We start from the raw sequence: 27,241 nt of genomic DNA on the forward strand, positions 1-27,241 counted from the left end.
GTCCCGGGGGGCAGCTCCGGCCGCAGCGGGGGACCGGAGCGGGGGGACCCGGGCGGCGCGTGGGCGTCGGGCACGGGGCCCGGGGAGGGGGCGCGGCTGCCCCGGCCCACGGCGGGCAGGGGGAGGTGCCCACGCCCCGCAGCCGGACACGCGTGGGGCGCGGGGCGGGGCCCGCGGGGGCCGCCGGGAGCCGAGTGCGGCCCGGCCCGTCCCGGCAGCCCCCGCGGCCCCGTCCCGCCCGGCGGCGGCGCGGGGAGATGGCGGCGGCGGGCGCGGAGGAGCGGCGCGGCGCGTGGGGCGCGGCGGGCCCCGAGCGCGGCCCCGGCCCCGGCCCCGGCCCCGGCCCCGGCGCGCTGGGCTCGCTGCTGAGCCGCCTGCCGCTGGCGCCGTCCCCGCGGCGGCGAACCGCCAGCCAGTGCCAGCCCGAGCCGCCGCTGCTGCGCACCAGCAAGCGAACCATCTACACGGCCGGGCGGCCGCCCTGGTACAGCGAGACCGGCGCGCCCGTGGACGAGGCCTTCGTCATCGGTGAGCGGCGGGGCCGGGGCCGGGATGGAGCTGGAGCGGGGAAGGGCCGGGGCCGGGAATGATGGAGCCGCGGTGCCCGCGTCCGCAGGCCTGTGCGGCGGCAGCGCCTCGGGCAAGACCACGGTGGCGACGCGGATCATCGAGGCGCTGGACGTGCCCTGGGTCGTGCTGCTCTCCATGGACTCCTTCTACAAGGTGAGCGCCGGGGTCCGGCACGGCTGAGCGGCGTCGGTGCCCGTGGGTCCCGGGGTCCGGCACGGCTGAGCGGCGTCGGTGCCCGTGGGTCCCGGGGTCCGGCACGGCTGAGCGGCGTCGGTGCCCGTGGGTCCCGGGGTCCGGCACGGCTGAGCGGCGTCGGTGCCCGTGGGTCCCGGGGTCCGGCACGGCTGAGCGGCGTCGGTGCCCATGGGTCTGGCACAGCGCTGAGTGGCGTTGGTGCCCGCAGGTGCTGGATGAGGGGCAGCAGGCGCTGGCAGCCCGCAGCGACTACAACTTCGACCACCCCGATGCCTTCGACTTCGAGCTGCTCGTCAGCGTCCTCCGCAAGCTGAAGAAGGGCAAGAGCGTGAAGGTGCCGGTCTACGACTTCACCACGCACAGCCGCCGCCGTGAGTGGGTGGGTGCCCCAGCGGAGCCGGGCCGGGCCATGGGAGAGCAGGCAGGCGGTGCGCCGGGGAAGGGGGGATGCCTGTGGGGCAGGGGCAGGGAGTGAGGGGGCCGTAGGGTGCAGGAGGGTCGCCCTGGGGGGATCGGGGGTGTAGGGGCAGGGAGGGAGCATGGAGAGATGGAGATGGACGTGGAAACAGGGGCCAGCGCAGAGTTCAGGGGGTGGCTGCGGTGGAGGAGTGCAGGGAGGGCGGGGGGCAGAGGTTTGGGGTTCTGGGGCCTGGCTCCGGGTTCTGGGCCAGCGCAGGGTTGAGGTGTCGAGGGAGGGGGGAGAGAAAGGGCCCCGACACACTGGTGGCATAGGACGGTTATGAGGAGCCCTGTCTGCGGGTGGTGAGAGCCCGGCACGGGGCGGGGGGCGAGGCGTCGTCTGCGCCAGGTGCTGCGGGGCGCGCGGGGAGGGCAGGGCGAGCACGGCTCTTGTCTGCCCACAGAAAACCGTGTACGGGGCCAACGTCATCGTGTTTGAAGGGATCCTGGCTTTTGCGAACAAGGAGTTGCTGAAGGTATCGCTGCCTGATGCGGCTGGGAGAGCAGGAGGAGGCGCGTGGTGCTGTGCTGCGGGTGGGTGGGCACTGTCCTGGCCCAGCCCGTGGTGCCGGGTGCTGGCTGGGGGCTGCGGAGGAAGGGGTTGCCCACTGCTTGCTGGCAGAGCACCTCGTGCCAGAGACTCCGGGCAGGCAGCGCTGGGCGCCATCGCTGCGGGGGGCCAGAGATGGCTGGGCAGCTCTGACGGGGGGGCTGCAGAGGGGATGCTCACCCCTCCCAGTTTTCCAGCTCCTGGACATGAAAGTGTTTGTGGACACGGACTCTGACATCCGGCTGGTGCGGCGGCTGCAACGCGACATCATGGAGCGCGGGCGCGACATCGTGGGTGTCATCAAGCAATACAACAAGTTTGTGAAGCCGGCCTTCGAGCAGTACATCGAGCCCACCGTGCAGGTCGCCGACATCGTGGTGCCCAGGGGTGAGGCTGCGCCGCGTTTGCCAGACGCGACCCGAGCGTTGGGAGCGGGCGTCCCGGGATGGGTTTGGGTCAGCGTGCGTCTGATCCGGCTTCTCTGCTCTCCTCTCAGGTGGGGAAAACTTTGTGGCGCTGGACCTCATCGTGCAGCACGTGCACAGCCAGCTGGAGAAGGTGAGACGTGGGCCGCTCGGTTGCTGCTGGCGCGGACGAGGAGGAGGAGGGGGGCGGCTCCGCACGCAGCGGGCAGGATGAGGCTGCTCGCAGCCCTGCGCAGGGCTCTTGCTGTCGCCTCTGTCCGCGTGAGCGGTCTTGGCGCAGCTCTCGCGGCGGGCTGAGCTGCGACACGGGGGCTGCAGGAATGCAGAGGGGTCCGGGCGCAGCACCCGCGTGGGCGGCGACGCCTAGCGCTTGCGGTCTGGCCTGGCCTCGCCTCGTTCGCCTGCTGTCCCAGTCGGCTCTCTGTGACCTCGCTGCCCCGTCTGCGCCCCGCAGCCCGCCCTTGCCCTCGGCGGTGCCTGGCTGTGGTTTCCCTGAGGGGCGGGGGCTGGCTGGGGCTGCCCAGGGCGGCTGCGCCTGGCCGGCACAGTGACTGCGCGTCCTTTCTTTCCTTTTTTGCTGCGCCGGACGACGCTGCCCTGCCACCCAGCGCGAGATCACTGTCAGGTACGTGGGGACCTTGCCAGCCGTAGAGGGGCCGTCCCTGGGCTGGGGGTGGAGGGCTGCCAGCACCCGCTCTGCTCCAAGTCCTGCCTCTGCTCTGGCCCCGCTGGCCAGAGCTTTGCTGGGGTGCGTGAGCGTGGCTGCTCTTCCCGCAGCAGCTGTGCTTGTGTGACGGGCTCCCTGCGCTGCTCCTGCCCCGTTTCTGGAGCGCGGTTCCCGCCCTGCGTGTCGGAGTGCCCCGGGCTGCTCCCCTCTGTGGGAGGGGTGCCCCGGGCAGTCCCTGTTCTCTGGGACAGCCGCGGCGGGGCAGGCCCTCGTGCCGCGGCACAACCTGGGCATCCCTGTCCCAGGGTAGGGAGCAAGGCCTTGCCCGTGCGGAGCCGTGGATCCCGCTCCCCAGGCGCTGGCCGAGGCTCGTGTCTGTGGAGGCTGCCGACAGTTGGATTTGTGGTTGGGGGAGGTTTGCCCTGGTTTTGCGGGGCGGTGCTGCTTTGGGGTCTTGTACGGGACGCGGGATTTCCTAGGGACCAGGGCGGGAAGTCCCGGTGCTTTCCGGTGTCCAGTCTGTGTGGTGAGCACTCTGGGAGGAGGTTTCCTGCGGTCGGGGGCCGTGTCCCGCGCAGGGGGTCCAGCGCAGAGGCTCTGTGTGCGTGTGCTGTGCGGCTCTGACGGCTGGTTCCTCGCTGCAGGGCAGCTCTGGCCTCCGCCCACCAAGGGCAGCCCCTGCCGAAGACGCTGAGTGTCCTGGAGAGCACGCCGCAGGTGCGAGGCATGCACACCATCATCAGGTGGGTCCCTGCCTGCTTCGGGATTTCTGCGGCCCTCGCGGCAGGGCTGTTCGGTAGGGTCAGACTACGAAGCCCGCTGTGAGGTTTCCCCCTCTGCCCTTAGGGCTCAGGACGTAGGTGCTTTCTTGGAGCAGAACTGCCCAGTGGAGCTGGGTCTGGCTCACAGACACTTTTTTGGCGACCAGACCGTGGCGCACCCGCCCTGGCATGGCTTTTGAGCCACGGGCAGGCTTTTCTTACGATGAGAGGCTCCTCCTGCGCATGCTCACGCTGCGGCTGCGCCTGGCGCCCGTGCGTTGGGTCGGAGAACGTAACCTCAGGACCACAGGCAGGCTGTGCTCCTTGTAGGAAGCGCGGCGTTCCCTCTCCGGGCTCCAAAGGCGGTTTGCGGCGGTCGTAAGCCGGGTGCTGTGCGTCACCAGGCGATGTAGCACCGCGTGTGCGCCAGGCAGAGACCCGCGCCAGCATCTGAAGCCCACGTAGCTCATCCCTGGCCCCAGGCCGCTGGTAGTTCTGCGTTCAGGTCCGGCTAAGGGAGCTTGGGAGCAGGTGGGACCGTGTCCTCCAGCATCTTCTTGCTGCAGTGCTCTGGCAGCGGCTGCTTCATGGCCTGCGCCGGTTTCTCCCGCTTGCCCTGGTCTGTGCGCTCAGGGACAGAGGAAGGTGGAGGGGAGATGCCGGGGAAACAGCACCTCCAGGGCTGCGTGTGGTTTGCTTGCAGAGGAGCGGTTTTCCCTTATCCCGGGGTTACACAGGGAGAGCGGAACGCAAGCTGTGTGCGGCGGCGCGCCCCGTCTCCGGCCTCCTTGGTCCCGGGCTCTGGCACGGCCTTTTTCCTGCGGCTCCTGTTCCCTCGGGAGAGCCGGCAGCACGGCGCCGGTGCGTGCTGCTCTCCGACTCACGCGAGCCCCGGCTGATCCGGTGGCAGTGCCAGGGCCGGGTTTGTCCGGCCCTCGTCCGGAAGGGACGGCGCTGCAGGCACTGAATCCTTGAAGTCTGCGTCCTGTGCCTTGCCGGGAACAGGCTGTTGCGCCTCCGCCTTGGTGCCGCAAACGTCTGATGGCCTTAATCCGCTTGGACGGAGGAGTTTGTTCAGCTGCCGGGGTGGGGGGATCACACCCGTGCGGGCTGTGGCTGGAGTCCAGATCTTGAGTGACGGCAACGCCGCCGCGCTTCGGGGGCCGGCCGTTGTGCGAGCGGCAGGGCTGCGGGAAGGCGGACTTTGCCTCTTCCAGATGGTAAATCAAAAATACCACATTTATGAGGGGCGTTGCCTTGGCCTGTCAGCCACCCCCTCAAATCCTGCTGCAGCCCGGGAGAGCCGCAGCAGCGCTGTTGCCGAGATCTCTGAGCTGAAGAGCAATTCTGGTAAAAAGTTGCCGCGTTCAGGCGCAGCAAGGCAGCGTGCATTTCTGGGGCTTGCAGGGGACGCTGGGCAGCGCTCGTTTGCCTCGGCACACCAAACTCAGCCTCTGCGGGTGCGCCGGGGCGCTGCGAACCAGGGTTTCCCTCCAGCATCCCTCTTCCCGTCCCGCCTTTCCCAGTGCGGCTCCTGGGAGGCAGCCTGTTGGTGTCGGCTCGCCAGGCTGCTGCCGGCCGGCGCTTCCCTGTTACTCGGCGCTGGAGCTCCTCTGCGCCCCAGCCCGCTGCCCCTGGGGGATCGCGCTGTGGCAGCGGATGAGCATCCCGCCGAGAACACTCCTGGCAGACTCAGGCTTGGCGTCTCGGGGAGAGGCGGTTCCCAGCGCGATTTGCTGTTACTGTGGAGAGGCGGAAACTGAAATATGGCCCTGCACCAGCGTGGCTGAGAGATTTTACTCACGGTCAGGCCGAGGATGGACAGCGCAGTAAGGGTTTGGGTTGTGCCTTCCAACTTACAAGATGCTTCAGCATCGGGTGCAGGTTCCCAGAGTCAGCGGGAGCGTTCGGTGCCGCGCGTCGGGGCTCTGCAGCGCCTGAACGGCCCTTTCTGCCCCCGACAGCCCCGGAGCAGAACGGCGTTCCCCTTCCGACGCTGGCGTGGTGGTGCCCGCGCGCTGGTGGGAACCCCTGCGGCACGGCCTCTGGGTGGCGGGGGCCGCCCGCCTCTCGGCGCGAGGTTGCGCTGGCCGGAGCCCTCTGGACTTTGTGCGCTGGCCGGACACGTTGTCCTGCGCTGGAGCCGCCCTCGGGGAGCTGTCGGTGCTTCGGTGAGGGGCAGAGGGAGGTGCGGGGCTCGGCAGGGCCAGCCGGCTGCGAGAGACGCCCGTGGCGGCAGCGCTGCCGCGGGGTCACGCGCCTGGACCTCGCGCGGTGCTCCCAGCGCTGCCGTGGGTGGGCGTGCGGGTGAAGCCCACCCGCGGGGCAGCGCGCTTGCCCACAGCCCACGCTGAAGAGACTGCAGGCAGGGCGCCTGTTTCTCCAAGACCAGAACTGGTTTGCTGTTGCCCCCGCTGTCGCAGGGCGTGTTGGAAACGTCCACGTTGGTCAGGTTTGGTGCTGGCTGCGGAGCCCTCGGCCGCGAGCTGCCAGGGCTGGCTGCAGAGACGTCTCTGGGAAGCAGCGGCTGTTTATCCTTCTCCTGAGCGCTGTCTGTCATCGCGGTGCGGTGTGAGAAGTGGCAGATGATGTCCTGAAATACAGAGTAAAAATACTCAAAATCCTTCTGCCTGTCTGGAGCGTTGCCAGCTCCACCTCTTCCATCTGGTGACTGGCGAGTGTCTGCGGGGCTCCGTTGTTCCTCACGTTCTCCAGAACATAGCGGGGGCTGCGCGGGCTGCGCTGCTTTAGGCACAGGTCACGGAAGACAGATTTCAGCTGCGTCCCGTTAGCCGCAGCCCGTGGGTGCCAGCTGCCTCTGGGTCACTGCTCAGCCAGGGGCTCGCTCTGGGGGGCTCTCTGGTGAAGTGGCAGCCAAACGGCAGCCGGCTGCATATTCGTTTGCCGGCGCCGCCACGGACTGCGAGGGACATAGCGCGACGCGGAGGGTTCTTCGTGGTCACGTTTTAGACAAGCAGGTCCCAGAACCTCCTGCTCTTGCTGCTGTAGGCGCTTTGCCTTCCGGAGCCGCGCGCGCCCAGAGGAGCCCTTTGAGCGGCGCGGGACCGGGACCCCGCTGCAGCTGAGTGGCGTGTCGCGCGCGCCCCTGTTACCGCGCTGCCCAAACCGCGTGTCGTAGGACACGCAGGGCGCTGTGCGGCAGCTTTGCTGGTGTGACCAACGAGTTAGACCGCGACACGCGCGTGCTGGGGGTCAAAACACTCCCAGCAGGAGACGCCGGCCTCCCCGCCTCCGCGCCGGGGGTTAGCGCGTGTGCAGGTACGGTTGGCGTTACCCCTCCTGGGAGGGGTGCCTGTGAATTACAGTCCCATGGTGGTTTTGTTCTGGTTTCTGTTTATTTAACTTTTTGCTGCCCTCAGCACTTCAGTGTTGTGGTGAGATAACACCCGGTGTTTCGAAATCTGTCTGGTGCTGGCAGTTTTTCTCCAAGCTGGCGCGCAGTCAGGGAGGAGCAGAGAACGCGTCGGACGCTTTCCCATTACCAGTGTCGGGTCCCTGGCCGCTCCTGGTGCGGTCTGGGCTCCCACCTCGAGGCGCCGCTGGAGCCGGCTGTCCTGTCCGTCCGTGTTGTGCCCCGCGCTCCCTGACGGCGCCCGTGCGGAACGCGGCTCCTGAGTTTCTGTTGCCCCAAGAGGCGGTGGTGCTGCCCGACGTTCTGCTGCCGCTCCCGCCCCCCGCTCTGTCCCGGCTCTTTGCGTGCGGTCAGCGGTTACGTCCCAGGTCTCCAGCCCTGCAGATCTTCCAGCACAGACTCGGCGGCAGCGCTCAGAGCGAGCGGTGCTGCGCGTCCGTGCTTGCGTCTCAGCGCCTGCCTCGTCTCTGTTCAGGGCCGGGGTGCACATCTGCAGCGAGCTGCTGCTGTTACGCTCGCTTGTCCCCATTTTTGCCGTTGGCTTTGTTCCCCTTGCTGGTCTAGCTAGCCCACCGCGCAGTCAGCTCTGAGCTGTCCCATCCCGGAGGGGACCGAGCGGAGTTGCGCGGCATCCTGTCGCGTTATCCTGTCTGTGGGATCTGCCGCGGGCTGTGTGTCCCCCTTCCAGGGGGACTGAACACGTTTCCTGACCGTGTGGTCCTTCCTAGACAATGCCCCAGGTCTTCAGCGAGCCCCGAAACGTGAGCGATTGGTAACTCTGCTCCTCAAGAGCTTCCAGGTCCCGCGGACTGCTCTCGTCACGCCAGCCTTCCTCTGCAGCCCTGCCCGCCGCTGTGGGGTGCAGCGGGGACGCTGCCCTCCTCTCACACGCTGTCCTTCCTCGACAGGAACAAGGACACGACCAGGGACGAGTTCATCTTCTACTCCAAGCGCCTGATGAGGCTGTTGATTGAACATGCCCTCTCCTTCCTGCCGCTGAAGGTGAGCGACCGCTCCCTGGCTGCGGCCACGGCCGCGTCTCCCCCTCCTGAGCCCCCGGGCCTCGCCGGGGCCCGGCTTCATCCCCGGTCCCTTCTCCTCCCCTTTCTGCAGTCGGTCACTGTGGAGACGCCCCAGGGGACGACATACGAAGGAAAGCGGTTCCACAGGCAGAGGGTGAGATGCTGGCCCGGCCCCTTTCTCCTCACAGGCAGGCAGCCGCCCCGTCTCGCGTCGGTGCGGACCGGGAGGACCTGCTGGCTCCCGGGTCCGTCCCTGTGCGGATGAGCCGCTCGGCGGGGCTTGTCCCCCGTCCCGCGGAGCCTCGGGAGCTCGCAGGAGCGGCTGCTTCCCCTGGGCAACGCCAGGCAAGCGCCTTCCCGTCCCCCTCCAGATCACCGGCGTGTCCATCCTGCGGGCGGGCGAGACGATGGAGCAGGCCCTGACGGCCGTGTGCAAGGACATCCGCCTGGGCAAGATCCTCATCCAGACCAACCACCACACCGGGGAGCCCGAGGTGAGCGGCACGCGCTGCGCCGGCACGGAGCCCCCGGCGCAGAGTCCCCGGCACGCGGGTGGGTGACCGCCTCTCTGTCCCTCCCCAGCTCCACTACCTGCGCCTTCCCAAGGAGATCAGCGAGGACTACGTCATCCTGATGGACAGCACCGTGTCCACGGGAGCCGCGGCCATGATGGCGGTGCGCGTGCTGCTGGTGAGGGGCCGGGGCGGCGGGGTGTGGGGCGCGGGGCGCGTGGCCGCCGGGCTCCAACGGCTGCGCGTGCCGCAGGATCACGACGTGCAGGAGGACAGGATCTTCCTGCTGTCGCTGCTGATGGCGGAGATGGGGGTGCACTCCGTGGCCTACGCCTTTCCCCGCGTCCGCATCATCACCACGGCCGTGGACAAGAGGATCAATGAGGAGTTCCACATCATCCCGGGCATCGGTGAGGGCACCTCGCAGGCCGGGCCCCCGGCCCCTCGCCCCGTGGCCGCGCGGAGGGAGCCCGGGGGGGATCGCGGGGGGGCCGGTGCTGCCATCCCCTCACGCTGTCCCCTCGTCCTTCAGGTAACTTTGGGGACAGGTACTTTGGCACCGACGGCCCCTCTGCCTGGTGCGAGAGTGACGGCATGGACTGCTGAGCTGGCCGGCCCCCGCGCCCCCGGCCAGGCTGGCCGCAGCCCCGGCCCCCCGCCTCTGCCCCCCAGAGGGGCTCCGAGCTGCCAGCCTGTGCCCACCCACCTGCAGCACGGCCCCGCCAGCCCCCGGCTCTCCGGCCCCGCCGGAGCCCCTCGCTGCCGGCCTCTCCCTGCGCCCCGCAGGAGCAGCCCCTCGCGGGACCAGTCCCTCCGAGGAGGAGGAGGAGGGTCGGCGTCTGCTGCGGCGCGGGGGGAGAGGGGGCTCCTCGCCCTCGGAGCCCTGCCCTGCGCCGGAGCGAGGTGCTCCGAGGGGCCGGGGAGCTCCCCGGGAGGAAGGGGCCGGGGTCCGGTCCCTCGCGGCTTCCCGCAGCCCAGGCCGGGAATTCCTGGCTGGAATCTGTATTTATTTGTATTTATTTTGAGCAGCTGCCCCCGGCTCTCGCGCAGGGCAGGCCCGCTACTTGAAAATCATCAGGGATTGGGGGTCTCACGGAGCCACCTGCGCCCCGCCGTGGGACGCCCCGGGGGGGCAGGGGCTGCCTCCGGCGCCGTGCCGGCGGGGGGTTTGATATTCAAACGCTCTCCCGGTGCCGACCCCAGCCCCGCGGACCCCCGGCGTCCCGGGGCGGCGAGGGGGCTCGGACGGGCCGCGAGCCCGCGGGGGTCCCGGCCGCCGCCACCCCGGTTGCTCAGGTTCTTCTTCCGCGGGGCAGCAGCGGCTGCGGGAGGGGCTGCGGAGCCGGGCCGGGGGTCCCGGGTGCCCCCCGCTCCGCCGCCCGAGGAGGCTCCGCTGCGCCCCCAGCCCCGGCGCTGCCCCCGCCCCGCTGCCCCGGCTGCCTTCGTTTTGTACCCCAATAAAGGAGCAGCGCGACCCCCGGGCTGCCGCCTCCTGCCTGCTGTCTGCGGGGTCCAGCCGTGTGCGGGGGGGTGCCGCCGTGTGCGGGGGGGGCTGTCTGCGGGCTCCGGCCGTGTGCGGGGGGGTGCCGTCGTGTGCGGGGTCCGGCCGTGTGCGGGGGGGTGCCGCCGTGTGCGGGGGGGGCTGTCTGCGGGGTCCCGCCGTGTGCGGGGGGCTGTGTGTGTGGGGGGGCTGTCTGCGGGGTGTCACCGTGTGCGGGGGGCTGGGTGTGGGGGTGTCGCCGTGTGCGGGAGGCTGTCTGCGGGGTGTCACCGTGTGCGGGGGGCTGTCTGCGGGGTGCCGCCGTGTGCAGGGAGGTGTCACCGTGTGCGGGGGCTGTGTGTGGGGGTGCCGCCGTGTGCGGGGCTGTGTGCTGACGGTGTCACCGCGTCCCGGGGTGCGGGGCAGAGGCCGCGCGGGGCCGGCGCCTGCGCAGAGCGGCGGCGGGCGCGGGCGGAAGCGGGCGCGGGGCAGGGCCGGGCCGGGGCGCTCGGTGCCGCCGCCCCCTCCGCCCCCTCCGCCGGCCGCGGGGCGCGGGCGCCATGGCGGAGGCCGGGCGGCCGCAACGGAAGCTGTCCCGCGTCGGGGAGAGCCTGTACCGCGTCCTGGGCCTGCAGAAGGGCAGCTCCCCCGAGGAGATCAAGAAGGCCTACCGGTGCGGCGGGGCCGGGGCCGTGCGGGGGCGGGGTGGGCCGGGGGGCGGTGCGGGACCGTGCGGGGGTAAGGGCGGTGCGGGCCCGGGGGGCCGTCCTGGGGCGATGCGGGGGCCGTCCGGGGGATGGGGGAAGGGGGGGGAGGCCGTGCGGGGGGCCGTCCCGGGGCGATGCGGGGCCGGAGGCCGCGGGGCCGGCCCGGGCCCGCCCTACCCGCCGCGCCCCGCAGGAAGCTGGCGCTGAAGTACCACCCGGACAAGAACCCCGATGACCCGGCGGCGGCCGAGCGCTTCAAGGAGATCAACAGCGCCCACGCCACGCTGAGCGACGCGGACAAGCGCCGCCTCTACGACCGGTACGGCTCGCTGGGGCTCTACGTGGCCGAGCAGTTCGGGGACGATGCGGTCAAGCACTACTTCCTCATGTCCAAGTGGTGGTTCCAGGTGAGCCTGACCCCCCGCGCGGGCCGCTGCGACCCCGGGCGGGCTGCTGGCGGGGGTCTCACGGGGGCCGCCGGCCCGTCCTCCGCAGGCCCTGGCCCTGTGCTGCGGCGCTCTCACCTGCTGCTGCTGCTGCTGCTGCTGCTTCTTCTGCTGTGGGACCTGCTGCCCGCCGAAGGAGGACGACTCCTACAAGTACGTCGACCCCGAGGACCTGGAGGCACAGATGCGTGCAGAGGACGGCGGTGAGTCAGGTGTCCGTGCCTGTGTCCATGTCCGTGCCCGTGCCCGTGCCCGTGTATGGGTGAGTCAGGCTCTCTGTCTCTCTGGAGCCCCAGCGGCTGCCCGGCTTTGTCTTGTGTGGGGCTCTGGGGGGTCCCCGCGTCTCATCCCGCAGCGGGGTCAGGGCTCTGGTCTGGGGCTCGGACCAGGCTTGGCTGCATCCCGTGCTTAACAGCCAACCCGTGCCTTCTCCTTCCTCGTCTGCCCCTGGGCCAGGGCTCTCTGAAGCCCCTGCACGGGTCTGCGGCCGAGAGACACTTGGGCTGCTGCCCTCCTGGGGTGGGAGCATGGGGAGGGCGGCCGTGCGCCAGGCTGGCTTCATTCCCCGGGCGCGGGCCGTGCCGTGTCTGCGGGTGCTGCCACTGGGTCACTTTTGCAGGTTTCCCTGGGGCGGGGGGCACTGTTGCGTGGCTGCGTGACAGCTGGAGGTTTGGGGGCCGTGGTCTGCGGGAGCCTTTGTGAGGGTGCTGGGGCGTCCCGGATACCTGCGTGCCAGCACCACACGACGAGGCTCCGCTACTGAGCTGCAGCTCTTCTTTTCCAGACCCACAGATACCTGTCGTGGCGCAGCCCCCGCCGGCCGCCGCAGAGCCCTTGCCGGCTGCCAGCTCCAGGACCGATGCCTGAGGCTGGCCTCCGTCCCACCAGCTCCCCCAGGACTCCGGGCAGGGATCCTCCCTTGGGACTGTCGCTTTCCGGGACCCCGGTCACGCCGCCCGGGGTGGCTCTCCAGCCTCCAGGTGGCTAGAATCTCAGGTTAATTTGGCCAGCATCAACGCAGCTGCAGGGCGATGCGCCTGTGTCCCAGCACTGGTGGCAGAGGTGGCCCGGAGCCCCCCCTGCTGCGCCCCGTCCCCGGTGCCTCTCCGGCGGCTGTGCCCCCGCCAGGCCCCGGGCACCGGCAGCCGGCCCGAGCAGCCGCGAGCGGAGGCCTCTCCGGGCCAGGCTCCGCGGCTCACGAGCGGGAGTCGAGCGCCTCCGAGACCGTCAGCACTGTAACCTCTGGGGCTGGGCTGCGCCCGCTGCCCGCCCTCTCGGGGACCCTCCTGATGGGTGCTGGGTGCCAAATGCTGCTCGTGGGGTGGGGGTGCCACCTTCCAGACCCCCGTTCCTCTCTGCCCTGCGGTGGCCCCGGGGCGCTGCCTGCGCCCCACGTTCGCTGCTGCTGGCAGGCTCGCTGCAGGGCTGGGCCCCACGCAGGCACTTTCCGTGCGTCCGTAGCGGTTTTCCGGGCACCATTAAAGGAGGGCAGGAGGGCAGCGTGCTTCTCTGTGCTCTCTGTCTCGGCGAGGGCCGCCGGAACACTCTGCAGCCGCCCAGGCCTCTGCCTGGCCCTGCGCTGGGCTGGGGGCTGTGGCTGGGGGTCCGGCGGGGGTGGTGGCTCAGCAGGGTGTGCAGAGGTGGGTCGTGTCCCGGGTGCTGCTCGAGGGAGGGTTTTCTTGCAGGGGTGAACGTCCGTCTGTCTCCTGTCACCTTCCTGGGACCGCTCTGTGTCACCCAGCCGGTGCTGGCTCCCGCGGGGGTGGGCTCTTCCCTCTCCTCACCGCCGCGGTGCGCGGGGCAGCGGCAGCCTGGCACCCTGGTCCTGCCGGGGCATCTGCGGGGCCTGTCCCCGTCCCCCTGCTGCTGGGGCCTGTGTGGCACCGTTCCGTCTCCCCGCGGCCTGGTCGTGGGCAGCCGCCCGGGGCAGGAGCAGCGGTGCTGCGGCCGCGCGCTTCGGGCCCCGGCCCTGGGGCTCTGGCCCCACGTGTGCCGGGGGGCGGCTCGGGTGCTGCCTCGGAGCGCGGCTCCCCACCGGACAGGGCTGCCAGCTGCCCGGCTCCTGCCGGACCCAGGTCCCAGGGGACAGCGTGAGCCTGTGGCCCTTCCCTCTGCCTGCACGGGCTCTGTCTCACCCCCTAAATTTAGCCAGAGTGTCAGGGCGAGCGGTGGGACGGGGATGTTCCTGGCACGAGCCATCCCGGGCGCCCTTCCACGCTGCTCTTCGGGGACACTGGATGGGGTCTGTGGGGCCTGGGGGGCAGAGCGGGCACCCCCCAAGAGCCGAGTGACCCTGCCGCCCCGGGCCCGCTCCCAGCCTGCTGCCCCGCACCCTGCCAGCCTGCGCCAGCTCCGCCGCCACCGGGCCCTGGCCCCCGTGCCCTCCCCGGGCAGGGGGGGTGGGGGAGCCCTGGGCAGCAGCGCTGCTCCTCCCGGGGAGTGGGGCTCTGCCCAGGCCGGGGGCTCGGGGTGGGACGGCCACGGCGGGAAGCTCTCCCGGGCTGGGTGTGCGGCTCGGGCCCTGCTGCCCCAACTGCCCCACCGAGGGCACCCAGGCTGCCCGTCCCCGTGGGCCAGCCAGTCCCTGGTGGGTCAGTTGGTCCCTGTGGGTCACCCCATCCCTGTGGGCCAGTTGGTCCCCCGTGGGTCAGCCCATGCCCGTGGGTCAGTCCATCCCCCTGGGCCAGCCCAGTCCCGTGGGTCACCCCATCCCCGTGGGTCACCCTGTCCCCGTGGGTCAGTCGGTCCCCCGTGGGTCAGTCGGTCCCCGGTGGGCCAGCCCAGTCCCGTGGGTTGCCGCATCCCCGTGGGCCAGCCCGGTCCCGTGGGTCGCCGCATCCCCGTGGGCCAGCCCAGTCCCGTGGGTCACCCTGTCCCTGTGGGTCAGTCGGTCCCCCGTGGGTCAGTCGGTCCCCCGTGGGCCAGCCCGGTCCCGTGGGTCGCTGCAACCCCGTGGGCCAGCCGGTCCCTGGCGGGGCCGGGCCCGCGTGGGCCGGTGGGGCCCCGCTGTGACTCAGTGTCACCCGACGCCGCCGACAGCTGCGGCGGCCCCGGCGGGGCGGGGGCGGCTAAAATTAGCGGCGCGCTCCGCGGGGCCGGGGCCGGGGCCGGGCCGAGCCGAGCCGAGCCGAGCCGGGCCGGGCCGGGCACAGCCGGGGCCGCGGGGACAGAGCCGGGCCGGGCCGGGCCGGGCCGGGACCGCGGCGATGAACTTCGCGGTGGGGCTGAAGCCGCTGCTGGCGGAGGCGCGCAGCATGGAGAGCCTGGAGAAGCAGCTGATCTGCCCCATCTGCCTGGAGATGTTCACCAAGCCCGTGGTCATCCTGCCGTGCCAGCACAACCTGTGCCGCAAGTGCGCCAACGACGTCTTCCAGGTGCCGGCCCCGGCGGGCGGGGGGCTGCGCCGGGCCAGGCCGGGCCGAGCCGCCGGGACCCCCGGCCGGGCTGCGCGGGGGGCCAGGGCCGGGGCCATGTTGTGCCCATGCCTGTGTCCGTGTCCGTGTCCGTGTCCGTGGTGTCCATGTTCATGTCTGTGTCCATGTCCATGCCTGTCTCCGTGTCCGTGTCTCTGTTTGTGTCCGTGTCCGAGTCCGTGGTGTCCATGTTCATGTCTGTGTCCATGTCCATGCCTGTCTCCGTGTCCGTGTCTCTGTTTGTGTCCGTGTCCGAGTCCGTGGTGTCCATGTTCATGTCTGTGTCCATGTCCATGCCTGTCTCCGTGTCTGTGTCTCTGTTTGTGTCCGTGTCCGTGTCTGTGTTCGTGTCTGTCTGTAGTGTCCATGTTCATGTCTGTGTCCATGTCCGTGTCTGTCTCCATGTCCGTGTCCCTGTCCGTGTTCATGTTTGTGTCCATGTCCGGGTCAATGCCTGTGTCTGTGTCCATGCCTTTGTTTTCACTCGTGTCCAGGCCCATGCCCGTGCCCGTGTCCATGCCCGTGCCCGTGTCCATATCCGTCTCCATGCTCATCCCACGTCTGCATCCATGTCCATGTTCGTACGTGCCTGTGTCCATGCCAGTATCTGTGTCTGTGTTGTGCCCGTGCCCGTGCTCGTGCCCATGTCTGTGCGCGCGTCTTTGCCCACGCCCACGCCCATGCTCGTGCCCGTGCCCATGCCCGCGCGGGGGATGCGGGGCACACGGCCGCGGGGGCCGAGCAGAGCCTGTGGGGGGGGGGGGGCTGCCGGGGGGTGGGGGTGCCGCGGCCGTGACGCCCCCCCCGCCCCCCCCACCCCGCCCAGGCCTCCAACCCGCTGTGGCAGTCGCGGGGCTCCAGCGCGGTGCCGTCGGGGGGGCGGTTCCGGTGCCCGTCGTGCCGGCACGAGGTGGTGCTGGACCGGCACGGGGTGTACGGGCTGCAGCGGAACCTGCTGGTGGAGAACATCATCGACATCTACAAGCAGGAGTCGGCCAGGTGCGGGGCGCCGGGGACCCCGCGGGGCCGGGCGCGGAAGGGAGCCCACGGGGCGGGGGGGCTGCAGGCCCGGGGGAGGGGGGAGCCCACCCGCAGCGTGGCGGTAATGAGGCCCACGCGGGGCCGGGGGTGTCCCTGGAGCCGGGGGTGTCCTGGGGGCGAGGGGGTGTCCCTGGGGATCGGGGTGTCCCTGGAGCTGGGGGTGTCCCTGAGGCCAGGGGTGTCCCTAAGGTGTCCCTGGGGTGGGGGTGTCCCTGGGGCTCGGGCGTGTCCTTGGGGCCGGGGGTGTCCCTGTGGCCAGGGGTGTCCCTAAGGTGTCCCTGGAGCTGAGGGGGTGTCCCTGAGAGTGGGGGTTTCCCTGGGGGCTGGGTGTCCCTGGGGCCAGGACCCCCGGGTGCGCAGCAGTGCCGGCCCCCCGCCCGCAGGCCCCTGCACGCCAAGGCCGAGCAGCACCTGATGTGCGAGGAGCACGAGGACGAGCGGATCAACGTCTACTGCCTGCGCTGCGAGGCGCCCACCTGCTCCCTCTGCAAGGTCTTCGGGGCGCACAAGGACTGCGAGGTCGCGCCGCTGCCCGTCGTCTACCAGCGCCAGAAGGTGGGTGGCCCTGGAGGGGCGGCGGGGGCCGAGGGCCTCCCACCCAGCTGGCCCTCACGCCCGTCCCACCGCCCCCAGAGCGAGCTCAGCGACGGCATCGCCATGCTGGTGGCGGGGAACGACCGCATCCAGGCCATCATCACGCAGATGGAGGAGATCTGCCACACCATCGAGGTGGGGGCCGGGGGGCCATGCCGGTGGAGGTGGGACGTGGCGCGGCCGGCGCGGCCCCTGAGCCCCGCGGTCCCGCAGGAGAACGGCCGGCGGCAGAAGCAGCACCTGGGGCTGCGCTTCGACTCGCTGTACGGCATCCTGGAGGAGCGGAAGAAGGAGCTGCTGCAGAGCATAGCGCGCGAGCAGGAGACGAAGGTGCAGCGCGTGCGGGGCCTCATCCGCCAGTATGGCGACCACCTGGAGGCCTCCTCCAAACTGGTGGAGTCGGCCATCCAGGCCATGGAGGAGCCCCAGATGGCCGTGTACCTGCAGGTCTGTGCGGGCGCGGACGGGGGGGTGTGGGGCCAGGACCCTCGAGGGGGCTGTGCTGGGGGACTGGGGCGCAGGACCCTCGGAGGGGGCTGGGGCTGCCCCAGGGCGGTGCTGGGGAACTGGGGAGCCGAGACCCTCCGACGGGGCTGAGGCCACCCGAGGGCTGTGTGGTGGGGCTGTGGTCGCTCCGAAGGATGAGGGGGAGCTGGATGTACTGGGGAGGGGGGCTGTGGTCGCCCCAAAAGAAGGGGGAGGCTGCCCCGGGACGTACCGGGTGAGGGGGCTCTGGCAGGGGTGACGTCTGGCTCCCAGGGTCTCGGGTCTCGTGGCTCCGGGGAGACCCTGACCCCTCCTGCTTTCCTCCGCAGCACTCCAAGGAGCTCCTGAAAAAGTGAGTGGGACTGGGGGGCAGGGGCTGGGGGCGCGGGGGGCTGGGGGCCCCGTGGGTGCTGGACCCCCACAGCTCCCCCCGCCGCAGGATCACGGACATGTCCAAGGTGTCGATGAGCAGCCGCCCGGAGCCCGGCTACGAGAACATGGACCACTTCTCCATCAACGTGGACTATGTGGCGGAGATGCTGCGGACCATCGAGTTCCAGACAGGTGCCGGCACCGGGCCGAGCGCTGCTGCGCCCCGCGGGGTGCGTGGGGCTGCCCTGGGACGGGCAGACCCCCCCCCCCCGCCACCTTGTGCCCCGCGTGGGGACGCGTCCCCTCTTGCGCAGGAGTGGGGACATGCGGCCCTGCAGCCGCTGCGCAGGCACCCTGTGGGGCCCGGCCTGCCCCGTGCCCTTCTGGCTCGTGGGCTCCGTGTGCCACCCCCCGTGGGTGTCCCCGGGCCGCCCACCCCGCGGGGACGGAGGCCACGGCTGAGCTGACCCCTGCCCCGCAGAGCCGCTGGGCGAGGACGAGGGGGACGGACCGGGCGACGGCAGTGAGACCGCGGCAGACGAGGACCGGCCGGACGCTCTGGAGGTGCCCGAAGCCACGGAGGGTGAGTCCTGCCGTAACACGCCGTGCCGTGCCGTGCCGTGCCGTGCCATACCATGTTATGCCATGCTGTGCCATCCCGTGCTGTGCCATGCTGTCCCATCCCATGCCATGCTGTGCCATGCCATGCCATGCTGTGCTGTGCCATACTGTGCCGTGCCATGCCATGCTATCCCGTGCTGTGCCATGCCGTCCCGAGCCGTACCATGTTATGCCATGCTGTGCCATCCCGTGCTGTGCCATGCCGTCCCATCCCATGCCATACTGTGCCATGCTGTGCTGTGCCATGCCGTGCCATACTGTGCCATGCCATGCCATGCTATCCCGTGCTGTGCCGTGCCGTGCTGTGCCGTACCATGTTATGCCATGCTGTGCCATCCCGTGCTGTGCCATGCCGTCCCATCCCATGCCATACTGTGCCATGCCATCCCGTGCTGTGCCATGCCGTCCCGAGCCGTACCATGTTATGCCATGCTGTGCCATCCTGTGCCGTGCCATGCCGTCCCATCCCATGCCATACTGTGCCATGCCATGCCATGCTATCCCGTGCTGTGCCATGCCATGCCATGCTGTGCTGTGCCATACTGTGCCGTGCCATGCCATGCTATCCCGTGCTGTGCCATGCCGTCCCGAGCCGTACCATGTTATGCCATGCTGTGCCATCCCGTGCTGTGCCATGCCGTCCCATCCCATGCCATACTGTGCCATGCTGTGCTGTGCCATGCCGTGCCATACTGTGCCATGCCATGCCATGCTATCCCGTGCTGTGCCGTGCCGTGCTGTGCCGTACCATGTTATGCCATGCTGTGCCATCCCGTGCTGTGCCATGCCGTCCCATCCCATGCCATACTGTGCCATGCCATCCCGTGCTGTGCCATGCCGTCCCGAGCCGTACCATGTTATGCCATGCTGTGCCATCCTGTGCCGTGCCATGCCGTCCCATCCCATGCCATACTGTGCCATGCCATGCCATGCTATCCCGTGCTGTGCCGTGCCGTGCCGTACCATGTTATGCCATGCTGTGCCATCCCGTGCTGTGCCATGCCGTCCCATCCCATGCCATACTGTGCCATGCCATGCCATGCTATCCCGTGCTGTGCCGTGCCGTGCCATACTGTGCCGTGCCATGCCATGCTTGGCTGCCGTGCTTTCTCCCAGGGTGTCAGGCGGTCGGGGGCAGGGGACTGGGGCTGCCGTGCCCGTAGAGGGGGATGTGCCGTGACGTGGCCAGCGCCGTGTGTGGCTGTGCCGCGGTGTGGCCAGCACCGCGACTGTGCCGTGGCCCGCGTGTGGCTGTGCGGGGCCTGCAGCGTGCCGGGCCCTCCCTGTCTCCAGCTTGTCACCCCCTTTCCCCTGCAGATGTGGGGCCGAGACAGAAGCCGGCGAGCTCCCCCCATGGTGAGCCCCTCGCCGGGACTGGGGCGGGGAGGGCTGGGCGTGGGGCGAGGCTGTGGGGTGCCGCGGGGCAGAGGGCTGTGCGGATGGGGATGCGGGTGGGGAGGGTGACACCTCGGCCCCTCGCCGCAGCGGCAGGGTGGGGGTCGCGGGGTCCCCGCCGCGCGGTGCTGAGGCCCCTTTCCCGCACAGGCCAGCACTGAGCCGGCGCTGTGGGCGCCGTCGGCAGCAGGCCCATCGCCGCCCCTCGCACCCTCGAGGGGCCCAGCCCGGCCGCGGGGCCTCCCCAAACGCGGGCGCTGCCCCGCTCCGACATTAAACCTGTGTGAGGACACGGTCTGCAGAGTGGTGTGTGGGCTGGGGGGACGGGACCCGCCCCCCCGCGCTGGGCCCTGGCCCCACTGCCCCAGCGGTGCCCTGGTACCCCGGGCAAGGGGCTGCGTCCCTGGGGAGCCCCCGCGCAGCTCGGCCCCCTGCCTGCAGCCCCTGCCTGGGGTGAGGCGTGCGGCCCCCCCCGAGCCCCGCCAGCCCCCGCACTGGGCCAGATGCCATCTCGGCCGCGCCGTGGCCCGGGCGCACCGAGCAAACAGCGCTGGGATGAGCTGGCTGAGTACACAGCCGGGAGCGCCGCCGCCAGCGCTGCGTCGGGGCCCGTGCCCCCCACCCCGCCGGCCGAGCCCCCCGGGAGGGCCACAGCAGCGCCGGCTGCGTCACCCGCCTCGTCCTGTGCCGCCATGGCGTCACGGCTGATGTGGCCGATGATGTGCGTGGCAACGGGGGGGGGGGGGGGCCGAGGCTGGGGGTGTCCCCGCTGCCACCCCCACCCTGCCGGGGGGCGGCACAGGCTGGCTGCTGGGCCCACCTGGGACCCCCGACACCCGGCACCCCGCAGCAGGACCAGGGTGGGCAGGGCTGGGGCGCAGGGCCCCGGGTGAGGACGGGTGCGCGCGAGCGGGTGAAGCCCGACACCGGCGCGGGGCAGATCCTAGTGACCCCAGGGCCGGGCTGGGCCGGGCCATGAGGGGGTGTCCCCGAGGCCTCGGGGGGCCCTGGCAGCCGAAGAGCCCCTGTGCCAGCAGGGACACGTGGCCGGGCTGGGGATGCGGGGGGACAGGAGCTGAGCTTCTGCGGCCGGGGGAGAGGAGCCCCCTCAACTGCCTCCTGGGGTGCGGGGAGCTGGAACGGGACCCCCGGGCACAGGGACGGCGCAGGAGCTGCCGACACAAGCCGGGGCAGAGGAAATTCCCGTGGGATACCAGGAAAAACTCCTCCCAGGAGCACGGCAGCTCCTAAACAGGGGCTGGTGAGCCCAGAGCAGCTCCGGCCGCCCCCAGCGTGGGCCCCGCTCGGGGCAGGGAGGTGGGCGAGGGGGACCCACGCTGGAGCTGAGCCCCCCATGGGACGTGGCCCCGGGAAGTCCTCCCGCGGGACCTGGCCCAGCACTGCCCGGGGCAGGACTTCGCCCTTGTCCTTGTGAGGTCCCCGCCGCCCCCTCCAGCCTGGCTCTGCCCTCGAGTGGGGTGGCTGCTCCCCGCAGCGTTGGTGCCACCCATGACCTCGAGCGGGCAGTGCACGGCCGCCCTGGCAGCTGGGTGTCCCCGGCACAGTGCGGATACACGCGCTCAGGCCTGGCCGGGCCCGGGCTAAGGGACGTCTGCTCGCCTGTGTCCCTGCGCCGTCGCTCACGGCAGAGAATTGGCTGCGGGGGGATCGGCCCTGCCGCCCCAGCCTGGCTGCCCCCGCTCGCTGTTCGCTCCTTCGCAGCCTGAAACGCGCCCGGGATGGCTCGCGTGGTCCCCGGGGACCTCGGTGAGGCAGGCTGGCCCCCTGTCCACGCGCACGGAGGGTGGGGGGGCCAGGCTGGGGCTCCCGGGGGCCAGGCGCAACCCCTGGGGCAGGGACGGGCCGCAGCGACACTGAAGGGACTGCAGCCTCTGCTGCGCGTGGGACCGGTGCTGCTCAGCCCGGAGCAGAGGCCCTCGGGGGCTGGATCCACGCGTGCACATGCCTGATGGACGGGAACGCGGATGGAGCCCGGCTTTTCCCAGTGGCGCCCAGTGACAGCACCAGAAACAGCGAGCACAGACTGGAGCACGGGCGATTCCACTGAAACTTGTTTCCAAAGTTTGGGATTTTGTATTGTTTTGGGTGGTTTTTTTTCCTAAAAAGCCCCCAGCAAACCCCTTTTTACGGTGAGGCGGATCGAACAGGCTGCCCCGCGAGGCCGTGGCCGCTGCAGGCAGGAAGCTGCCCCGGAGTCGCTGCGGGGGAAAGGCCGGTGGAGCCCCCGTCCCGGCTCAGGCAGGGGCAGCTGGAGCAGGGTGTCTGGGTCTGTGTCCCGTCCGGGTTTAACGCCTTCCGGGAGGGAGCCGCTCTGGGGACCCCGTCCCACCACGGCCTTTCTCGCCGGTACAATCTTCCAGTCCCAGGTTCCTCACATCCAGATGGACTTTCCTCTTCCGAAGCCTGGACAGACACGGCCTCAAGCAACCAGCTGCGGCTGCCGCTGCGCCGAGCAGGGGTCGGGGCAGGAGCTCCGCCGAGACCCCTTCCTCCCTCGGCCGTCTCGGCGTCCCGTGGCCCCTCGTGAGCTCACCCTCAGCAGCCTCCCGGCCTTCCCCCGCTCCGCCGCCCTCCGCCGCCGCCTCCTGCCAGACCCCTCGGGCCAGGCCAGTGAAGCCGGCACGCGAAGCCCAGGGGCCGGACCCCGCTGCGCTGACACAGCCGCCACCATTGCGTCCCCAGGCAGCCCCCGGCGCTCCCGTACGGGCGGGCCGTGCCCTCCCCCTCCCCCCACAAAGGGTCCCCCTGAGCCATCCCACCCTGTCGCTGGGCTCGGGCAGCAGTTCCAGGGGCGGGGCGGGGGGCGAGGGGGTGGGGGGTCGCGGAGCTCGGGTTCCCCCCGGCTCACAGCCCCGGCTGCCCACATTTGGGCGCTCGGTGGTGGTGAGGCACCTGCCGCCCACCCACCCGCCGGGGACGCAGCCCCGTTCCCGGTGAGCCCGCCCCGCCCCGCGCTGCCTCACGCCTCAGCTTTCCACCACGTTTTATTACAAAAATCGGTGCGGGCCCGTCCCGCGCCCGGTCCCGCACCCACCGGCCCCGGCGGCGTCCGCAGCCCGCAGCGGCCGTGGGGGTCCCGGGGGTGCGGGGGCGGCTCAGCGCCCCACGGCGTCGAGGATGAGGCGGTTGCTGTCGGCGCGGGCGCGCTGGCTCTGGGCGCGGGCGAGCAGCAGCAGGTGCCGCAGGAGGTGGAACGTGAGGTCGATGGAGAGCGGCGGCTCGTCCCGCCGCGCCCGCCACGGCTGCGGGGCCGGGGGGGCCCAGGGCGGGGGGCCCCGCGCCTCGGCCGCGGCCGCCGGGACGGAGCCGTCGGGGCGCGCGGGGCGCGGGGCGGCGGGCGGCGGGCGGGCGAGCAGCAGCAGGAGGGTGAGCAGCGCCCGCCGCATCCTCGGCTCCGTCCGCACCTGCGGGGGCCGGGGGCTCAGAGCAGAGACCCCTCCCCGGCCGCCCGCACCGTCCCGCAAGCTGCACCCTCCCCGGTTCCCTGCCCCGGTGCGCCGTTCCGTATCCGCACACCCGCCATACCCAGTGCGCTGTCTCGTACCCGCACATCCCGCTTACCCGCGCACCGCCCCGTACCCGCACACCCCCGGTACCCGGTGCACCGTCCCGTACCCGCACACCTCTCCGCACCCGCACATACCCGGGCGCGGTCGCTGTCCGGTACTCGCACACCCCCCATACCCGGTGCACTGTCCCCTACCCGCACACCCCCCGTATCCGCACGCTGCCCCGTACCCGGTCGCCGTCCCGTACCCGCACACTCCCCGTACCGCACACCGTCCGTACCCGGTCGCTGTCCCCTGTGGCCGCCCGTCCGCTGGCGGCGGAGCGCAGCGCGATCGGTCCCGCGGGGCCGAGCCGGTGGCGCGGCGGCAGTTATATGGGTCCGGGAGCTGGGGCTGACGTCAGCGCCGGGCACGCACCGGTCGGGGGGGGCGGGGGGTTAGGGGCGGGGGGGGCACCGGGACGGCGGCGGGGAGCGGGGTACCCGGCAGCGGGAGCGAGCGCCGGGGCTGCGGGGCGGTGGGGTGATGGGCTGCGGGGCAACGGGGCGGCGGGGCGGTGGGACAGGCCCCGGTCTCGGTCCCGCGGGCCGCGCAGCTCCCGGCGGGTGCCCTGGGCCGGGAGTCGTCGGCCGTGATCCCCCCCCGGCGCCCCAGGCCCCCCGGCCCCCTCGACCCCCGGCTCGGCCCGCTGCGCCCCCCGGCGCTGCCCGCGCCCCTCCCGCGCGCGGCCCCGTTCGCCCGGCGCAGCCCGGGCCCGGTGCCGGCGGTGCCGCTGTCCGCGGTGCTGAAGGGCCGGGGCCCGCGGGAGCGCGCGGGCCGGGGCACCGGGACACAGGGACACCGGGGCACCGGGACACAGGGACACCGGGACACCGGGACACCGGGACACAGGAACACCGGGACACAGGGACACCGGGACACCGGGACACAGGGACACAGGGACACAGGAACACCGGGACACCGGGACACCGGGACACAGGGACACTGGGACACAGGGACACAGGGGCACCGGGACACAGGGACACAGGAACACCGGGACACGGGGACACAGGAACACCGGGACACCGGGACACCGGGACACCGGGACACAGGGACACAGGAACACCGGGACACAGGGACACAGGGACACAGGGACACTGGGACACAGGGACACCGGGGCACCGGGACACAGGGACACCGGGACACAGGGACACAGGAACACCGGGACACAGGGACACCGGGACACCGGGACACCGGGACACAGGGACACAGGAACACCGGGACACAGGGACACCGGGACACCGGGACACGGGGACACAGGGACACCGGGACACCGGGACACAGGGACACCGGGACACAGGGACACCGGGACACAGGAACACCGGGACACAGGGACACCGGGACACCGGGACACAGGGACACAGGGACACAGGAACACCAGGACACCGGGACACCGGGACACAGGGACACCGGGACACCGGGACACAGGGACACAGGAACACCGGGACACGGGGACACAGGGACACAGGAACACAGGGACACCGGGACACAGGGACACCGGGACACAGGGACACAGGAACACCGGGACACAGGGACACCGGGACACAGGGACACAGGAACACCGGGACACAGGAACACCGGGACACAGGGACACAGGAACACCGGGACACAGGGACACCGGGACACCGGACACAGGGACACCGGGACACAGGGACACCGGGACACCAGGACACAGGGACACCGGGGCACCGGGACATAGGGACACAGGGACACAGGGACATAGGGACACAGGAACACCGGGACATAGGGACACAGGAACACCGGGGCACCGGGACATAGGGACACAGGGACACAGGGACATAGGGACACAGGAACACCGGGACATAGGGACACAGGGACACAGGAACACCGGGACACCGGGACATAGGGACACAGGGACACAGGGACACCGGGACACAGGGACACAGGAACACTGGGACACCGGGACATAGGGACACAGGGACACCGGGACACAGGAACACCGGGACATAGGGACACCGGGACACAGGGACACCGGGGCACCGGGACATAGGGACACAGGGACACAGGGACACCGGGACACAGGGACACAGGAACACCGGGACACCGGGACACCAGGACACAGGGACACCGGGACACAGGGACACAGGAACACCGAGGCACCGGGACATAGGGACACAGGGACACCGGGACACCGGGACACAGGAACACCGGGACATAGGGACACCGGGACACTGGGACACAGGGACACCGGGACACTGAGACGCAGGGACACCGGGACACAGGGACACCGGGGCACCGGGGCACAGGAACACCGGGACATAGGGACACCGGGACATAGGGACAGCGGGATACCAGGACACTGAGACGCAGGGACACCGGGACACAGGGACACCGGGGCACCGGGGCACAGGAACACCGGGACATAGGGACACCGGGACATAGGGACAGTGGGATACCGGGACACTGAGACGCAGGGACACTGGGCCACTGGGACGCAGGGCACCCGCTGGCACCGGGCGGGCACGGGTGGGGCACACAGGGCCGGGCTGCGGCGGGGGCCTGCAGCGCCGTGCCCAGAGCTCGCAGTGCCCAGGTCAAAGCCGCGCGCTGGGGCTGGATGCCGCAGACAGCCCCGAGCGGCAGCGAGGCACCTCCAGCCAAATTCCGTGACTCATAGCGCGAAGGCACCGGAGCCGGCAGCGCTGTGCTGCATGCAGGATGTTCCAGCCGGGGCACCGGCCGCCGCTGCCAAAAGGGGAGGTGGCTGCTGGTGCACCGCACCGCTGCCTGCGGACCCCCCGGCAGCCCCGCGGCCCTGCCTGCAGTGGAGGGGGACCCAGCTGACACCCCGTGCCGATGCCGGCGCGGGTGCCAAGACGGGCCCAGAGCAGGCTCTTTCCGCCGCGCCGGCGTTAGGCAGAGCCTGGGGACAGGGGCTCAGCCTGGCCCCTCGCTCAGCGCGTCCCACGCCGGGCTGCAAGGGGTGGCGGGGCACAGCCCTGCCCGCAGCGAGGCTGCACACGGTGCCACGCACCCGTGATGTGGATTTGGCGTGAAGGCTGGCACCCGGCACCGCCTCCCACCGCTCTGGGGCAGAGCCCTCAGCAGGGGCTGGGCTCAGCGCCCCCCAGCCCTGGCAGCGCCCGCACTGTGGGGCTGGCTGCTCCTGGGACGGGCGCCCGGCTCGTGCCACGCTCGCAGCTCGCCCGCTGCCCGCACCCCCGGACCCTCCGCACCCCAGATGCAGCTGCAAGAGGCTCAGCGCGCTGGGGCTGCGCATGCCTGCCGTCCGCAGCCACCAACAAGCAGCGCCCACCCCGTGGGCTGGGGACAGCCTGGGCTGAGCCCCACCGCCCCACGCGGGGCCTGAGGCCGGACTGGGCCCGGCCCCCCGGCGCCCCGCTGCCGTGCACGCAGCACCCCATCGCAGGGCCCCAGCCCCACAGCCCAGCGCTGCTCCGCGGTGCTGCCGGGTGGCTGCAGCTGTGGCCCCTTCCCATCCCTCAGGCGCTGAGGGCCAGCCGAGCCCTGGGGCTCCGTCCCCGTCAGGGAGCACTGGGGCCCTGTGCGGGTTTCGGCTCCCTCACGCGCTGGGTTGCATCCATCTCCCTGGAACTGCACCCCAAAACCGGGGCCAGAGCAGGGCCAGCCCCGGCCTGGCCAGTACAAGCCAGCGTCAGGGCGAGTGCGCAAGGGCAGCGTGCGCAGGGGCTGGCGAGGACGCTGGCGCCGTGTGGGCTGGGAGGAGGAAGGACAGCGCGTCCCCCTCGGCGAGGGCCGCGGCAGTGGCCCGTCAGCAGCGCCCAGCCCGGTGCCGCGGCACGCGGGGACGGCTCCGTCCGGCTGCTGGGGCTGCGGTGGCGCAGCCGAGGGGCCCGGGGCCAGACCCCGGGCGGGATCGACCCTCGTGGTCCCTCCGGCTCTGCCCTGGGGGCTCTGCTGGGGACACGCTGGGCAGGGCGCTGCTGAGCCGGATCACGTCTGCACGCCGCCCGTGTAGGACGGGCCTGGATGCTCGGCTCCGCGAAGCAGCAATGCAGGCAGCGGCAGCGGCGCGGGGCTCCTCGCAGGCGGGCTCCTCTCGCCCGGGCACAGGGAGCCACGGCCACGTCACGGCCCTCACCCAGACCCCCCTGCCTCCTCCCCTCCGACGCACAGCCCCACGGAGCGCGCCGTGAGCCCGGGGGATCCCGCACCCCGTGTCAGCGTCCCCTGGGCGCAGCTCGCCCCGTCCCACCGCCCAGCAGCAGCGCAGGCACTGTCCCACCCCACGAAACAGCCACAGCGGGGCCCAGTGAGCCCCAAAGCCGCCATCTCCCCTCTGCCAGACTCCCTCTCCCCTCACCGCCACGGCAGCGCGCCCCCAGCCGCTCAGCACCGGCGCCCCAGCCCCTCGCACGATGCCAGCCCCACGGCTGCACGCTCGGCTCCCCGGGGGACAGGCAGAGAGCGGAGCGGCTGCCCTGCCCCAAGGCCCCGCTCGCCCGCCCGCCGGCCGAGGGACAGGGGCTGCGGGGCGCGGAGCCGCCGGCAGCTCCGTGAGCACAGGAACGACCGGCCTGAAACGGCTCCTGCGCAGCCCCCGGCGCGGGACGGAGGGCCGCAGCTCGTGTCAGCAGCAC

The 27,241-nt window shown here is 71.5% G+C and overlaps 4 protein-coding genes across 5 annotated transcripts; 3 read left to right on the forward strand and 1 right to left on the reverse strand.

The window, feature by feature from the left end:
• The first annotated feature begins 257 nt into the window (after window positions 1-257).
• Window positions 258-10,008, forward strand: LOC147601124 (uridine-cytidine kinase-like 1). The gene is made up of 14 exons (XM_086744335.1): window positions 258-528; window positions 617-723; window positions 974-1,144; window positions 1,629-1,700; window positions 1,972-2,161; window positions 2,271-2,332; window positions 2,808-2,824; window positions 3,511-3,609; window positions 7,909-8,002; window positions 8,114-8,176; window positions 8,394-8,516; window positions 8,605-8,712; window positions 8,788-8,944; window positions 9,067-10,008. Exons 1-14 carry the CDS (start codon window positions 258-260, stop codon window positions 9,138-9,140), a joined length of 1,608 nt encoding a protein of 535 aa, XP_086600461.1. The 3' UTR covers window positions 9,141-10,008.
• Window positions 10,009-10,479: 471 nt separating this feature from the next.
• Window positions 10,480-12,664, forward strand: DNAJC5G (DnaJ heat shock protein family (Hsp40) member C5 gamma). Its single transcript, XM_086744337.1, has 4 exons — window positions 10,480-10,687; window positions 10,915-11,128; window positions 11,217-11,370; window positions 11,952-12,664. The coding sequence occupies exons 1-4, from the start codon at window positions 10,575-10,577 to the stop codon at window positions 12,032-12,034; spliced, it is 564 nt and encodes a 187-aa protein (XP_086600463.1). The 5' UTR covers window positions 10,480-10,574; the 3' UTR covers window positions 12,035-12,664.
• A 1,622-nt stretch (window positions 12,665-14,286) lies between these two features.
• TRIM54 (tripartite motif containing 54) lies at window positions 14,287-19,379 on the forward strand. 2 transcript variants are annotated; one of them, XM_086743964.1, is made up of 10 exons: window positions 14,291-14,541; window positions 15,407-15,579; window positions 16,005-16,176; window positions 16,255-16,350; window positions 16,429-16,662; window positions 17,031-17,053; window positions 17,141-17,265; window positions 17,555-17,656; window positions 19,012-19,050; window positions 19,240-19,379. In XM_086743964.1, exons 1-10 carry the CDS (start codon window positions 14,374-14,376, stop codon window positions 19,248-19,250), a joined length of 1,143 nt encoding a protein of 380 aa, XP_086600090.1. In that variant the 5' UTR covers window positions 14,291-14,373; the 3' UTR covers window positions 19,251-19,379. The 2 variants fall into 2 exon arrangements, with proteins under 2 accessions (XP_086600089.1, XP_086600090.1); XM_086743963.1 differs by having other exon boundaries at window positions 14,287-14,541; window positions 16,005-16,350.
• A 2,697-nt stretch (window positions 19,380-22,076) lies between these two features.
• UCN (urocortin) lies at window positions 22,077-22,496 on the reverse strand. The gene has a single exon (XM_086745981.1). The coding sequence runs from the start codon at window positions 22,494-22,496 to the stop codon at window positions 22,206-22,208; it is 291 nt and encodes a 96-aa protein (XP_086602107.1). The 3' UTR covers window positions 22,077-22,205.
• Between the last annotated feature and the right edge of the window lie 4,745 nt (window positions 22,497-27,241).

The sequence above is a fragment of the Chlamydotis macqueenii genome, chromosome 3 (genome assembly GCF_036417535.1).
Source record: "Chlamydotis macqueenii isolate bChlMac1 chromosome 3, bChlMac1.mat, whole genome shotgun sequence".
NCBI classification, from domain to species: Eukaryota; Metazoa; Chordata; class Aves; order Otidiformes; family Otididae; genus Chlamydotis; species Chlamydotis macqueenii.